This window comes from Sus scrofa, chromosome 7 (genome assembly GCF_054392235.1).
Source record: "Sus scrofa isolate SSC_HxYL_T2T_F1_AM1 chromosome 7, Sscrofa_HxYL_maternal_Yorkshire_Landrace_v2.0, whole genome shotgun sequence".
NCBI lineage: Eukaryota > Metazoa > Chordata > Mammalia > Artiodactyla > Suidae > Sus > Sus scrofa.
Window position 1 is genome coordinate 6,850,452 of NC_139389.1, and position 14,549 is coordinate 6,865,000.

A 14,549-nucleotide genomic window follows, 5' to 3' on the forward strand; every position below is an offset into this window, starting at 1 on the left:
TTTCTTTTATCCCAAGGAATTTGTTTATAAGAATAGACACAGTCTTTAAAAGGAGTGGCATAGGGAGTTCTCTTGTGGCACAGCAGGTTAAGGATCCGGAGTTGTCACTGCAGCAGCTTGGGTCACTGCTGTGGCGTGGGCTCAGTCCCTAGCCTGTAAACTTTTGCATGCCAAAGGCTGGGCCAGGGAAAAAAAAAAAAAAAAGTGGCACATAGCCTCATAAGTTAGTGAATCTAAACATACCATATGCCATGGTAGGCTCCTGCAATAGCAAGTCTATTAAATCACTCTTGCTGTTTAAGATGATAAAATCTATGTAATTCTAGGAAACTGGGCCATAATTAATCCCCCTTCCAACTTTAGCTATATTTAAATATTTTCAACCATGAAAAACATATATAGGTCATCAATGAATGGTTATCTAGAAAAAAAGATCAGCATTTTCAAGAAATCATCTCAATGAGTTGACAACTAATGTTAATAGAAAAAATTGAAAATAACTGGTCTCTCACCTTGGGGTTCTCTTCGTCCACTCTGGTCAAACAACTTCATTAATGGATCATAAAGAATTCTATTAGCAACGTGTAGGGATGCTAAAAGGACGTATTTATGACAACTTTCTCATCAGTTGATTTAAAGATATGCACACATAATTACAAGGAAATTATTAATCATCACGGCTATGCAGTTATTTTATCTGTCACAGACACAAATTCTGTTCAAAACGCTGCCTCGTGGCTCAGCGGAAATGAAGCCAACTAGTATCCATGAGGATGCAGGTTTGATTCTTGGCCTTGCTCAGTGGATCTGGTATTGCCATGAGCCATGGTGTAGGTCACACACGTGGCTCAGATCCCATGTTGCTGTGGCTGTGGTGTAGGCCGGCAGCTGTAGCTCCCATTCAACCCCTAGCCTGGGAACCTCCATATGCTGCAGGTGCAGCCCTAAAAAGCAAAAAATATATATATACATAATATATTTATATTTATATATATATTTCATATATATATATAAAATTTTAAAAACCCTATATATCTATATACTTAGTTTATTGAAAACTACCTTTTAAGATAGTCTTGGCACTGTGCTTAAGCCCTTTTATATGTAAGAATTTAACCAAGTCTTTCATTAGAAAGGGCGGATTCGGTGTCTGGAGCCCCACGCTGAAATACGATCTTCTGGGTTGCAAATGACTCTAGGTAACATTTGTCACTGTCATTATCTTAATAACCTTTGTAAACCTTAGAGTGCTTTGTAAACTGCCAAATATGCAGAGTGGTGGGCACCTAAGGAGCGATTTTAAATTGTTATTTTACAACCATAACTAGAATTGAGATTATGGAAGAGGAAATTATTCTATCACTGAATCTTCGTGGGTCAAAATTTAGAGGGCAGTTCCACGTCTTCATTGAAAGAAATTCCAGTAGTCACTCTGTATGGAAATCTCACATGCTAGATGAATTTTCCTGAAGAATGCTCATTTTAAACTGGAAGAGCTGAGATGGCATTTGTCAAGTGACAATGTCCCTTGTCTGCACAACACGGTCTCAGAATGGCACCAAACTGCTTACTGCAGCATCAGATGAAAGCTAGTTCCTGCCTCCTCCATCTGACCAGCTTGCTGTCCTTGTTCAAAAATTACCTTCGCTGCCCATCATGTTGCTAGTGGTTAAAACATTTACATTGTAAGCTGCAAAATCTAAATGGAACTGCATGTGTGATCTTTGTCACCTCATTTTCATGAATGGAAAAGAATATTCTGACACCAAAATTACATACTTAATTCTGGCTCACCCTCTCTGCCGACCTCCATCCCACACTGCCTTGGGTTTATTTCCTCATCCATCAGTGGGTCAAAGTAATTTCTGCTGTATTCATTTCCTGTGGAAAGTACATGAAGTAAGGGTCAGTGATTATTAGAAGCACATGAACCAAAATGTTAATTTTGAAATCGACACCAGCACAGAAGGGCCATTTTAGCTACTTCATAAGCTTAATTTTTTACAAGTCTTCCAGGCTTCCCTTTTTTTGTAATTATCATCTTGCAAAAGGTCAGAAAAGGTAATTCGAGAAACAAGTTCACGCTATCCATCTGTTGCTAAAAAAGTAATGAGAAAAATTTCAAATGTAGACTTTAAAATAATAACTTCAAAAATATTCAAAGTGATTTTTAGGGTGTACTCAAGAAATGGACATCATTGAAGAATAATGATGTTTAGAATTCACTGATGACTCTATTTACCCACTTGTACATAATTCACTAAGTATCTTTTGTTGTTGTGTCCAGAATCCTATAGCCAACTTAATAATGTCTTAATTGTGAGAAACTACAGCAAAATTTCCATGTTGATAGCTGAGTGAAGATAAAGAGCGAGAAGTGGGTGGAAGGAAGGACAAAAAAGGAAGAAGGAAGGTGGGAAGGAAAGAAGAAAGGAAGGAAGGAAAGAGAAGGACCAGTTTACCCGTCTCTTTTGTTACATCAACTTAACATGAAGAGTACAAATGATTCAGCCAGAAATTTTACTCAAGATGCGTCAACAATCTCAACAATACAAACCAAAAATTCTCCCTTCACGTTTCCCACTTTACTTTCATTCTTATGTTGATAACCAAGCTGTAGCATCAAATACGATTTTGAAATCGAGAAAAAGATCTGTTATCAATTTTCCAACTCTAGTCTCATTCCTCCTGAAGACTGAAACGTATCTGGCTGTTGCTAGTCATTTGCATTCAGTAAAAGTAACCGACTCTGATGATAATTCAAGTTGCCGCAAACACGGCAAAAGAAATAAAGCTTTGTGGCCTGAAAACAATAATAATTTTGAAAGTATTGCTCACAGAAAAGGATTAATACATACCAAGTATACTGTAATACTCCATAATATATTTGTTTTAGGATAAAAAATAACCCAAAGAGCAGCTCCTTTTCCAAGACTAAGTGGAATTTTGGTATGAATCTAGGCTTCATTACGTTTCTGGACCAGCACATTTTTGCTGTCAGTCTCTGTTCTACCAATGGAGTGAGTACAAGAACTGAAAATCTAAAAAAATAGATGAGTTGCGTTTTTGTTACTTTATCTGTCAACAACTACTAGGCTGGTAGGAATCTCGGCAGTGTGTAACCAAAGTCTTAGGTACGGCAATCACGCGGCCATTCCACCCCATTCATTGTAATTCTTGTTTTCTTTCCTTTGAACACAAAGCGCTATGACACTGTACGTGCTTCCATAAGCTGGCACAATAAATCCTCTTTATTAAAGCAAAAATAGTGGTATATTCCTTCTTATATCACCATGGCAGCATCAGTCAACTATTGGGACCCATATCCTGGAAACACCCCCAAACCAATACAAACCTCAAATTCTTTATCTACTGAAATGACTTCATAAATAATGGCAAGTTAATCAAATCCTTGGAGAATAAACAAAGTTAAGTCATTTTTAACCAAATGTCTGGAGAAGTTTATTTGGTCTGTAGGGTCTCAAACCATGTTCATCCCTGATGTCAGCTGTGAAATTAGGGTCCTGCCCAGATGAGTAGGAAAGTCTTACTTGCAAGGAGCCTTCCAGACTCTGTCTTCCCTGAGGGCTTGAGGCTTCCTGCTCACCTGGAAAACCGGCCCCTTAAAGGTCTAGGTATGGTTTCAAATTCTATGCAAATTGTTCCTTCCACATTCAGTACGGGTTGAGGCACATATGTGAGTTATAAATGCCACTCCTGGAGTGATTTATTTTCTAGTTTGCATTCTGGAATTTGGCAAATAGCATTTTACTAGTGAAAAAGTATGAGAGATCATGAGCAAAGAGTTAATCTACGGATTCCTTTTAAACATCGTCAAGCTCTATATTACCTTACAACATACATTTATGTGGCTCATTTATTTTTCCAATTTATTTGTATTTTGTACAACATTTTACAGTTGTGTTGTGTATGTTACATACGTAATATTATACCTGTTATTGTCCATCTCCTGCACTAAAATATAAGCTCCATGAGGGTAAAAACATAATCTCTTTGTTTACTGAAGCCCCCTCAGTGCTTAGGTCCTGCTTGACATGCAGAGATACTCATCATAGAATCTGAATTCATTTTGTTAAATAAACATTTTTCGGAAACTTTCTGAAATACCCAAATCCTTCCATTGTCTAAAGGTTCTTTCTGGATTAAAATGAGCCAAGCCTTACATCTTTTTATCATGCTTCATTCCTCTCTTCCTTTCTGTTCCTCACCCCACCCCACCCCCTTTTCTTTCAACACTCCCTTCCCTTTGCTGTTTGAGTCTTTCTAGGACCAAAACATTATGTCCGGATTTTACGAATAAGCAGAAAATGCTTTCTCTGCCTTCAGAGCCAGGCACTCTGAGAGGACAGGGAAGCTAGTGACAGTCCCTCTGGTGTGATTTAACTGTGTATAGAAGGCCGAGGTCTGCTGGAGTGTACAGCAGGAGCATCCAGCCCATATTTAGACATCAGAGACTTCCTGGAGCCATTGCAACCTCAAGTAAGTTTAAAATGTGATTAGGAATTAGTCATATCAAAAATGGCTGAAAGGGGGAAAGGGAGTTCCCTGGTGGCTTAGCTGTTAAAGATCCAGCATTGTCACGGCTGTGGCTTGAGTTAGAGCCCTTGCCTGGCAACTTCCACATGCCATGGGTGGGGCAAAAAAAAAAGTGTATATATATATATATATATATATGGATTTTTTAGTGAAAGTAGAAGCATAGGCAAAGGGAAAAATACACAAAGGCATAAAGCCATAGGAAGCAGGTTTTGTTAGCAGATGCTCCCCAAAGAGTCTCTGCCTCCCAGAGTTACAATATCTAAAGAAGACTCCACCCTTCCTCAGTAGTCCCAGCAATGAGTTTTTAAGGAATGCTTTTGTTCGAAATTATGAATACGTTGTACAGTGAGTGTCACCTTACGCTGATCTGATGTTTCACATGCATCCAATTATTTAAGCAGTATTTATTGAATGCTTACTTTTGTGACTATATCAGTAAAAGCAAAACATTCAGAAATCCTTTCCCTCACAGAGCCTACACTCTGTGAGCAGAAGAACAAAAGCAAACCATTAACATATACTTTATAGTTTTGCAGATGGTGATAAATGACACCGGGGACAGATAGAGCCAGATAAGGATGATTTGACATCCTGGGGGAGTGATCGTCTGCATATACCTTTGTTTCAAACTAAAAATGACATTCAGGGTTAAATCACTGTGTTCTCAAGACTCTTGAGACAGGGACGCAATCATGAAATGTTTACAATGTATTATTTATAACATTACTAGTTTGTCAACTTCTTGCTATAACATAAATCAACATGCGGATCCAATAAGACCATATTATTAAATAGTAAAATAATTCTTCCTAAAAAATAAAATAAAATAATTAAAAAATGGATAAGCAATGCGTACTGTAGAACGCAGGGAACTCTATCAAATCTCTTGGGAGAGCACATGATGAAAGATAATATAAGAAAAGCAATGTATATATATATATATGTATGACTGTGTTACTTTGCTGGATGGCAGAAATTGACACAGCATTGTAAATCAACCATACTTTGATTTTTAAAAAATGTTAAAAATACATTGTAAAAGTAAATAAATAATTCTTCCATCCTATTGTTATATCTTGCCCTGAGAAGCCAAAACCCTAAATATTCTAGGCAAGGTTTAAGATGATAAAGCACATGGAAACTATTATACATTTGGAAACAACACACTGCATCTTAACACGAGCTCCTTTGCTGGGGTTTCTTTGGCTGGCGTCAAGACTTAACAAAGTGAGATGGTTTAAGGAGAGGGTATGTATTACCAGAAGGTGGGCTGCTAATAGGATAAATTCCTAAAAGTGCCCTAATCATTCAGAATATGCTTTTGGATATATCTGAAATCATCTCACAGGAAAATTAACAGACCCACTGAGAAATTCAAAGTAGGGCATTTAGCGATATACATACAGTAGGTTTTAAAATGGCTGATATTTAACTGTTTGTTACATTCAGAAGAATAATCTGACAACTGCACACACCCACATGTCTATGGTTCTACACTGAAGCAACTAGGCTTGATACATAAACTAAGAAATCAGCAAGTTGGTCTTGTTTGTACCCGTCCTACGCTGTCTGTGTTTCCGCCTTCCTAGAATTAGCAGTTCAGGGTTTAGAATCAGGCCCCGTTTGTACATTTCGCGGGCTCTTTGGGCTGAACTGGGGAGGACGACGCAGGTAACCGGCTCTGCCCTTCCACACACAGCAGGTGTTCCTGTCCCTTATCTCAGAGCAGCGCAGGATGCAATCGGGGCTTTGACTTAGAGGACACCACACCTGAACTTTGGTCAGGCAGTCCTCCACTCTGCACCCACGCAGTTCCTTGGGGGCCGTAAGAGTGAGAATGAATTGCCCACCCGAGGAAGGTGAAGGTGAATCATGGAAGCGTCTTGATTCACGAGGCAACCACCTCCTTTCAAATCAGCCGCATTAGCTCCAGAGAGAGAGGATGGCATGCCTCTCTCTGTTTCTCAGGAGGTTTCATGGCTCCCACTCGTCATTTTCCTGGGAATCCACCTGCTTCAGCTCAGCTTTTATTTTATCATCAACATCATGTTTTTCTATAATAGACCGTGAGTTAAATAAACACAAGGCTGCATGTAAACTAAATAACTAAACAAGTTACATTCTATGATTACAGGTGTGCACTAAAATTTTGCCAACTAGGATTTTCTCTGGAGCATTATTCCTTTAGGCATGAAGCCTAGATATCTATAATTAAATTTGATTCCCATGAACTTTGTAAATAAATTTGGGAAAACTTTCTATTTTCTCCACTTTGAAAATCTCATACCAAAATCTCACATTTAAGTGTTCACAAGGCCAGGAAGTTTACATATATGTACAAAATAGAAATGTGTAAAACAGGAGATTGTAATAAAAGGCAGGTTAGTGGAAATTATGGCAAATTCCAACATGCTCTATCTTACTAAATTCACTCAAATACTATTTTAATAAGATTGCTTTATAAGTCTTTTTTACATTAATGGGAACTAAGGATACAAGGATATTTTTTTTTGTCTTTTTTTTTTTTTTTTGCTATTTCTTTGGGCATATGGAGGTTCCTAGGCTAGGGGTCCAATCGGAGCTGTACCCACTGGCCTACGCCAGAGCCACAGCAACGCGGGATCCGAGCCGTGTCTGCAACCTACACCATAGCTCACGGCAACACCAGATCGTTAACCCACTGAGCAAGGGCAGGGACTGAACCCGCAACCTCATGGTTCCTAGTCGGATTCGTTAATGACTGCGCCACAATGGGAACTCCACAAGGATATTTTTAATATAGAATAGTTATCATAAACCAAAGTCTCCATTATAGGAAGTATAAAAGCAAAACTATGATGAATCCCAAAAAAGCCAAAAAAAAAAACCTAATGATGGGAGTTCCCCTGGTGGCTCAGTGATAAAGAACCCAATGGTATCCATGAGAATGTGGGTTCAATCCCTGGCCTTCAGTCAGGGCTCAATCCCCGAGCCCTCTCTCAAGTCATAATTCTTCTGTTGCTTTAGTGGGGATGTTTATACCACCCACTAAAAAGGAGGTGCAGAGATTGTGTCCTATGTCACTCAGTGGGTTAAGGATCTGTCATCACCCTGAGCTGTGGTGTAAGTCAACATGCTCGGATCCAGTGTTGCTGTGGCTGTGGCCTAGGCCTGGCTATAGCTCCGATTCCACCACTAGCCTGGGAACTCCCATATGCTGCGGCTGCGGCCCTGAAACCACACACACACACACACACACACACACACACACACACACACACAACAACAACAACTAATGATGAAAACTCAAACTATGACTTAGATGTCTGCTATCAATATTATTATCCAATATTCTCTTAGAAATCTTAGTCGAAGCAATTAGAACAAAAGTAAGGGGGAATACAAGCTAAAATTCTTGAAAACTATGCTATTTCATGTAAATATTATTTGAAGACAATATGTTTCCAAACTATGAAAGTATAAGAGATTTGACTGAAAGTCTTTTAGAACCAAGGCAATACTATTAGAATAATGCCTTGAAAAACTACCCGATAATTATTAAGTGTCATTAATTTTTCTCCATACAAACAGCAGCCACTTAGGAGACATAATGAATAAATAGAAAAACAACATCCATAATAAAGCTCCAGGTAACTCTCAAAATTAATTTCTTTTTTTTTTTTTTTTTTTTTTTTTTTTTTTGTCTTTTTGCTATTTCTTTGGGCCATTCCCGCGGCATATGGAGGTTCCCAGGCTAGGGGTCCAATCGGAGCTGTAGCCACCGGCCTACGCCAGAGCCACAGCAACGCGGGATCCGAGCCGCGTCTGCAACCTACACCACAGCTCACGGCAACGCCGGATCGTTAACCCACTGAGCAAGGGCAGGGACCGAACCCGCAACCTCATGGTTCCTAGTCGGATTCGTTAACCACTGCGCCACGACGGGAACTCCTGTTTTTTTTTTTTTATTTTGTCAAAATTAATTTCTACTAGATTTTCATGGAAATCCATAGTTGGCCATCGAGAGTATTCATCTTACCCAGAATCTCCGACTGAAAGGCCTGAGTTTTTAACCACAGAGTCAAAAACAGCTCATTGATACCATACCCCTTTTCCTCTTGATGGAAAGGCTAATCTGTAAAAATTGGTCCAGTGCTCACGCTGCATTCAGAAGCCGGTGCCCTGATGGACAAATTAAGCTTTCTCCACTGCTTCTTCTTCCTTCCTTTCCAAATCTTGGGGGAATTTGAGTTATCAGTGCTTTGCAAATCTAAATAGGGTAATAGTTGAAGTTTGCTAACAAGGACTAATTAATTGAGCCATATTCTTTCTTCCCCTAAGGCCCTCCCTCATGGTAAATTGCAAGGCATTTTAACTTTCAAACCACGGGAGTACTGTTGAGTGTGTAATTGCTGCAGGGCTCCTTGTAAGTACCCCAAGGCATTAACGCCTCGAGGGTGCCTCCGGACCTCGAATCCTCAGAGTTAAAGGGGGTCCCTGAGGACCTAACTTCTAAACAGGAAGCGCTTCCCGTTGCTTAAGTAATAATGATCATTCCAAGGTTAAGTATAAATATATTGTTTTTAAAGCGTATTTAAACGTCCTACAAAAGTCCTGTCAAAGCAGATGTCTCTTCCTTCTTCCTAGTTAAAGCCTGACCACATCGCCCTGCACGTAGATAAATTTATGTGTGCAGTTTGGAACATCGCCTTTCAAACGAGGAAGGACCTGATATTAGACATCTATCACCTCTCTGGTGTTTCTGAGTGTGCCTTCCTTCATTTACTAACTCTTAAATGAACAACTATTTAATAGCTACTTATTTAATAACTAGCTTTCCTCTGGATCTATGATTACTTATGTCTGTGTATTGTGTTCAAGGGTAGCAACGTTTTCATCACATTGTAACACACTGCAGTATGAAAGCATTCAATATAATGGATTATTAGATTTAGTTTAAACAATCTCATTAATAATGCTTTCTCCTCAAAAAGTCTGGTTATTTATGGAGTTCCTGTTGTGGCTCTGCAGTAACAAACCCAACTAATATCCATGAGGACACAGGTTCGATCCTTGGCCTTGCTCAGTGGGTTAAGGATCTGGCGTTGTCATGAGCTATGGTGTAGGTCACAGATGGGGCTTGAATCCAGCGTCGTTGTGGCTGTGGTATACGCCAGCAGCTACAGCTCCAATTTGACCCCTAGCCTGGGAACCTCCATATGCCACAAGCACGGCCCTAAAAAAAAAAAAAAAAAAAAATTGGTAATTTATAGACAACTAAACTTTATCTCATAAAGCGAAGGGTTCCAGTCTCCCATGGGTCTTTTCTTATAAGATTTTTGGCCAATTCATCTGATAAAGGCTAAGGATAATCTTATCTTCTACTAAATCTCTTTAATAGAAAACAGAAAATTATCTGAAGGAGACTCTAAATGGAATTATTTGGAGATTAAGGACTAATTTATGCTACGAACATAAAATACTTTTCTAGTATTTCATGGGAAACTTTCCAGTAGAATTTTTCTTAACATGGAAATGCAGTGATTGAACCCTGGTCAACACGGCGGCTTTGTGAACTCTGAAATGTATGCAGAATTTCACGGATAGAGTGCAACTTCTTATGCTGGAAGCAAAAAAATATATATATTCCTGAAAATTTCACCAGATATTTAAGAGGTAGGAGTTCTCGTCATGGCACAGCAGCAACTAGGAACCGTGAGGTGGAAGGTTCCATCCCTGGTCTCGCTCAGTGGATTCAGGATCTGGCGTTGCCGTGAGCTGTGGTGTAGGTTGCAGACTCTGCTCGGATCCCACATTGCTATGGCTGTGGTGTAGGCCGGTAGCTGTAGCTCTGATTGGACCCCTAGCCTGGGACCCTCCACATGCCGCAGATGCAGCCCTAAGAAAAGCAAAATATATATATATGAAGTATAAGTAAACAATTTGGTAACCTGTCTAACTCCTAAGAGACTGAGTGCATTACTAATGTATCAGAAAACAAGTTTTCCTCTCAGTTCTTTTACTGTGTTGCTATTAATATTAGGAGACTTATTGGATTTCTGTAGCATCCGCTACTTGATCTCTGCTTCCAGCATTTCTAGGATTCTAAGATTCTTACCCATACTTATCACTATTATAAAGATTCCTGGGCTCACATTTTTATTTTAAAGGTACATATATTTCACCGGCATGTACATAAATCCAGTGGTTTAAATGAATGAATACATTAATCATCAATGAACTAAAGTAATAAAACAATATCTCTGATTTTTTTTTTTTTTTTGTCCTTTTAGGGCCACCCCCGTGGCATATGGAGGTTCCCAGGCTAGGGGTCAAATTGGAACTGTAGCCTCCAGCCTACACCACAGCCACAGCAACGCTGGACCTAAGCCACATCTGCGACCTACACCACAGCCCAAGGCAACGCTGGATCCTTAACCCACTAAGCAAGGCCAGGGATCGAACCTGCAACCTCATGGTTCCTAATCAGATTCGTTTCCGCTACACCACCATGGGAACTCCAATATCTCTAAATGTTAAAATAATTCTTAAAAAATTCATTCACCAACGTACTTATGACGGATTTGATCAAATATTATTTTACAAAGTCGTACCTTGAGGGTTTCACCACATCGATTTGAAGAGCGAATAGAAAACTAACTGTGCTTATCGTTGGTAAACTGTTATCAATGGCTTCATTTTTAGAATTACCAGAAACAGGAAAAAGCAACATAAATAAATATTCTGTTGATGTCCTGGGCATGCGGTTCACCTGGAGGTACCCATTCCTTCTGAGAAGAGAAGTAATGAAACATTGTGTATTCTGTAGAAATTCCCTGAACTCAAACATTTGGTTGAAAAGCTCCATCCCAACTGGACAAACATTGTTCGAGAACTGCGGTGCTCCATTTAGGAAAAAGGTGGGGGAGATAGGAAAGTAAACGTAAAAAGATTTGTATTAAAAAAAAAAAAAGATGTAAATCCAAAAAAATAAGCTTAACCTGAAAAAAAAAAAAAGATTTGTATTGGTTTGTATAAACTGACTATTTTACCTATCTCATATCTATACAAAATATTTCTTTATTTTAGTAAGTAGGATGCTTTCCTGAATGCTTATTTTTAGGCTACCAAGTCAATGAAAGATTCAAATCACTTGGCAGCCAAATGGTATCTAAGGACAATCATCCAAGTTAGTTCAATAAACCTAGAGTAGATAATTTCCCGATTTCCCTCTTTCTTTCTTTCTTTTGGGGGTCGGGGGGTGGAGGGGAGGCTGAATCCCAGCTGCAGCTGTGCCCTACACCACTACCACAGCAATGCCAGATTCTTAACCCCTGCGTTGGGCCAGCGATTGAACCAGCTCCGCCACAGAGACAGTGCTGGATCCCTTACCTGCTGCACCACAGTGGGAACTCCTTTTTTCTTAACAATATTTGAAACGTCCCAAAGCAAAAAAAAAAAAAAAAAATTTTAAATGTACTATACATTTCATATAACACCTTTCTTCCATCTTAAGGGGGAAAACAGCTATAACTGAGACCCCTGGACACAGTCTTTCTACCCTATCACTTCTGAGATAATCTAGGCTACATGCACTAGGGGACAAAACAGCTCTCCCACAATTTGGATGCTGTACTTAACATGTACAAAAAAAAATATGTTGTTTTTATTCCAAGTTTTTGTGCATGCACACACAAAACTTGAAGATTGATTTAGGGTCACAGTTAGAAACCTGATTTAGGATTTCTCCAGCTCAGGAACAACTATTATGACCTCCTACCCTTAATTCAAACTACCCTTCACTTCTTTGGAAAGAATCGAAGGGCTTCCATTGCATCTGCTGAAACTACTTCCCGTCAGCCTCTTTGGAACATCTGTCATTTCCTTTCTCAGCTGCCGAGGCTTCCACGTTGCTACCTGCTGTCAAGGTTGCCAGGCTAGCCCTGGTGCTCTTCAAACCGCATCCCTCACGACAACCACGGTGGTACCTCCAACCCACAAACCGCAGGGAAAACGCTTCCTGTCAAATCCACAGCTGCTGGGGCCACGGCAAGGGACAGCTGTCACGTTCAATACTGATTCCTGCTGGTACATATTATGGGTTCTCCCACATTTTGTTCATTTGCTCTCTGGTTCTGATCCAACCTTGGACGCATGCCCCTGCCCATCATGTTCTCTTGTTGATGCCCCTGGGATCATCACATGTCCTCTCTACCAACATGGTTTTCCTCTGCATCACACAAGTTAGCAGGTAGAGCTCCTGAGGGCCCCAGTGATGGTCAGAGGTCCCAGTTTTATTCCCAGCCCCTCTCCCTAAGACCCAAGAATAAAATGCCCGAGGACCAGACCATGAGACATCATGATTGGCAAATGCTACACTGTAATCAAAACTCCTTTTCCTCGCTGGCCGTGAGACAATGGCCCAAAGTCAAGATTGTGTGTCTGGAGTTTCCATAGTGGCTCAGGGAAAAAGAATCTGACTAGCATCCATGAGGATGCAGGTTCGATCCCTGGCCTTGCTCAGTGGGTTAAGGATCTGGCATTGCCAAGAGCTGTGGTGTAGGTCACAGAGGCGGCTCGGGTCCCGTGTTGCTGTGGCTGTGGTGTAGACTGGCAGCTGTATCTCCAATTTGACCCCTAGACTGGGAACCTCCATATGCCGTGGGTGTGGCCCTAAAAAGATAAAAAAAAAAAAAGATCGTGTGTCTGTCTCGTTCCTTAGAATTAGTCCTTTCCTAAGAGTAACAATGGAAATGGAACAAATGAATCAGTCAAATGACAGCTAAAAAGAGCTTAGTAAAATTGGAATTTAACATGTATATTTCCTAATATATATATCCTAAGCAATATATTGTATAATTTTTACTTTATATACAACTAATCACACACATACCACTCCTATTTTTAAATTGTAGTGATATTACGAACAATAGGGCGTGATCAGGAAAGAATCCAAGCTGTCATCCAGGAACTGTAAGGGACACGGATCAGATGTGTGTTTGGTTGATTTGTTTTGCCGTCTTGCATCCATTTCCCCTTTCTAATAGCATCAAGATCTCCTTGTTTCCAGTGTGTAGTAGCGTCATGATGGTCCAATAACTCCAGAGTCCTGTCTCCAGTGACAGAAGCCAGGATGAGCTGATAGAACCTGCTTCCCTTACCTGGGACAAAGCCAGGAGCCCAGCAAGTGACCTAAGCATGTTCTCCACTAGGACTTGGGGTGAGTAATGCAGGGCTGAAAAGAACGCTTGCACTAACCTCAATGAAAGGTAGAGATTCAAAAGAAAAACATTGCCCAAGTGCAATTAAATCGCTTAACCATTATTTGGACCGCTTTACTAGACACTTCTATAATTATTCCTTATTTTCCTCTTATCTAAAGCTTTTCTATGGCTCTTTCTCATTTCTGTCCCACATTTCATTATACAGTCCTTTAGCATTCAATCAATCACACTTCTTAGTGCCACCGTGTTACCTACTCAGATTATTAACTCTGTCCTTCTGAGGTGCCCAGCCCTCAAGCCCTTATTGCATTTAGAATCTAAGCCCACTCCTCCGGCTTTAGAAACGCTAAGCGGTTGTAGGTTCTCTGGCATGCCGCCTTTTCACGGGCTATCATTCTGACCTTCTCTTCCTCATAAGAGCAATCATCGTCCGACGGGGGCATGGCTGACAGTGAGTGAGAATTCACTGGGATCAGAGAAGTGGCACACACACACACACACACACACAAGTTCCAGGTTAGATGGAGCAGAGGGCATGTGGCCAAAAATTGCCACGTGTGTGCTGTTCCTCCAGAAATTTACAAAACAGAGGGTCGAACGTTTCTTCTAAGTGTCCGCCTATAAATTCAAGGCCAGGGGAATGGAGAGAAGATCATGAGCAGAGCCTCAAAGACTTTCTTTAGAAGAGCAGAGGCAGAGCGAGTGGGAGGAGGCCGGGTAGCAGCAGGAAGGATGGAGAGTCGTGCTGTGGTTTTCCTCACTCACACCTTGTAAAAATGACTGATA

The 14,549-nt window shown here is 40.3% G+C and overlaps 1 protein-coding gene across 1 annotated transcript in view; it reads right to left on the reverse strand.

The window, feature by feature from the left end:
- LOC146401171 (uncharacterized) overlaps positions 1–14,549 on the reverse strand; it is a 267,755-nt gene that overhangs the window by 243,815 nt on the left and 9,391 nt on the right. The window contains exon 4 of the mRNA XM_084970323.1: positions 1,795–1,881. Coding sequence (XP_084826449.1) covers positions 1,795–1,881 — 87 coding nt within the window. The remainder of the gene's footprint in view (positions 1–1,794; positions 1,882–14,549) is intronic.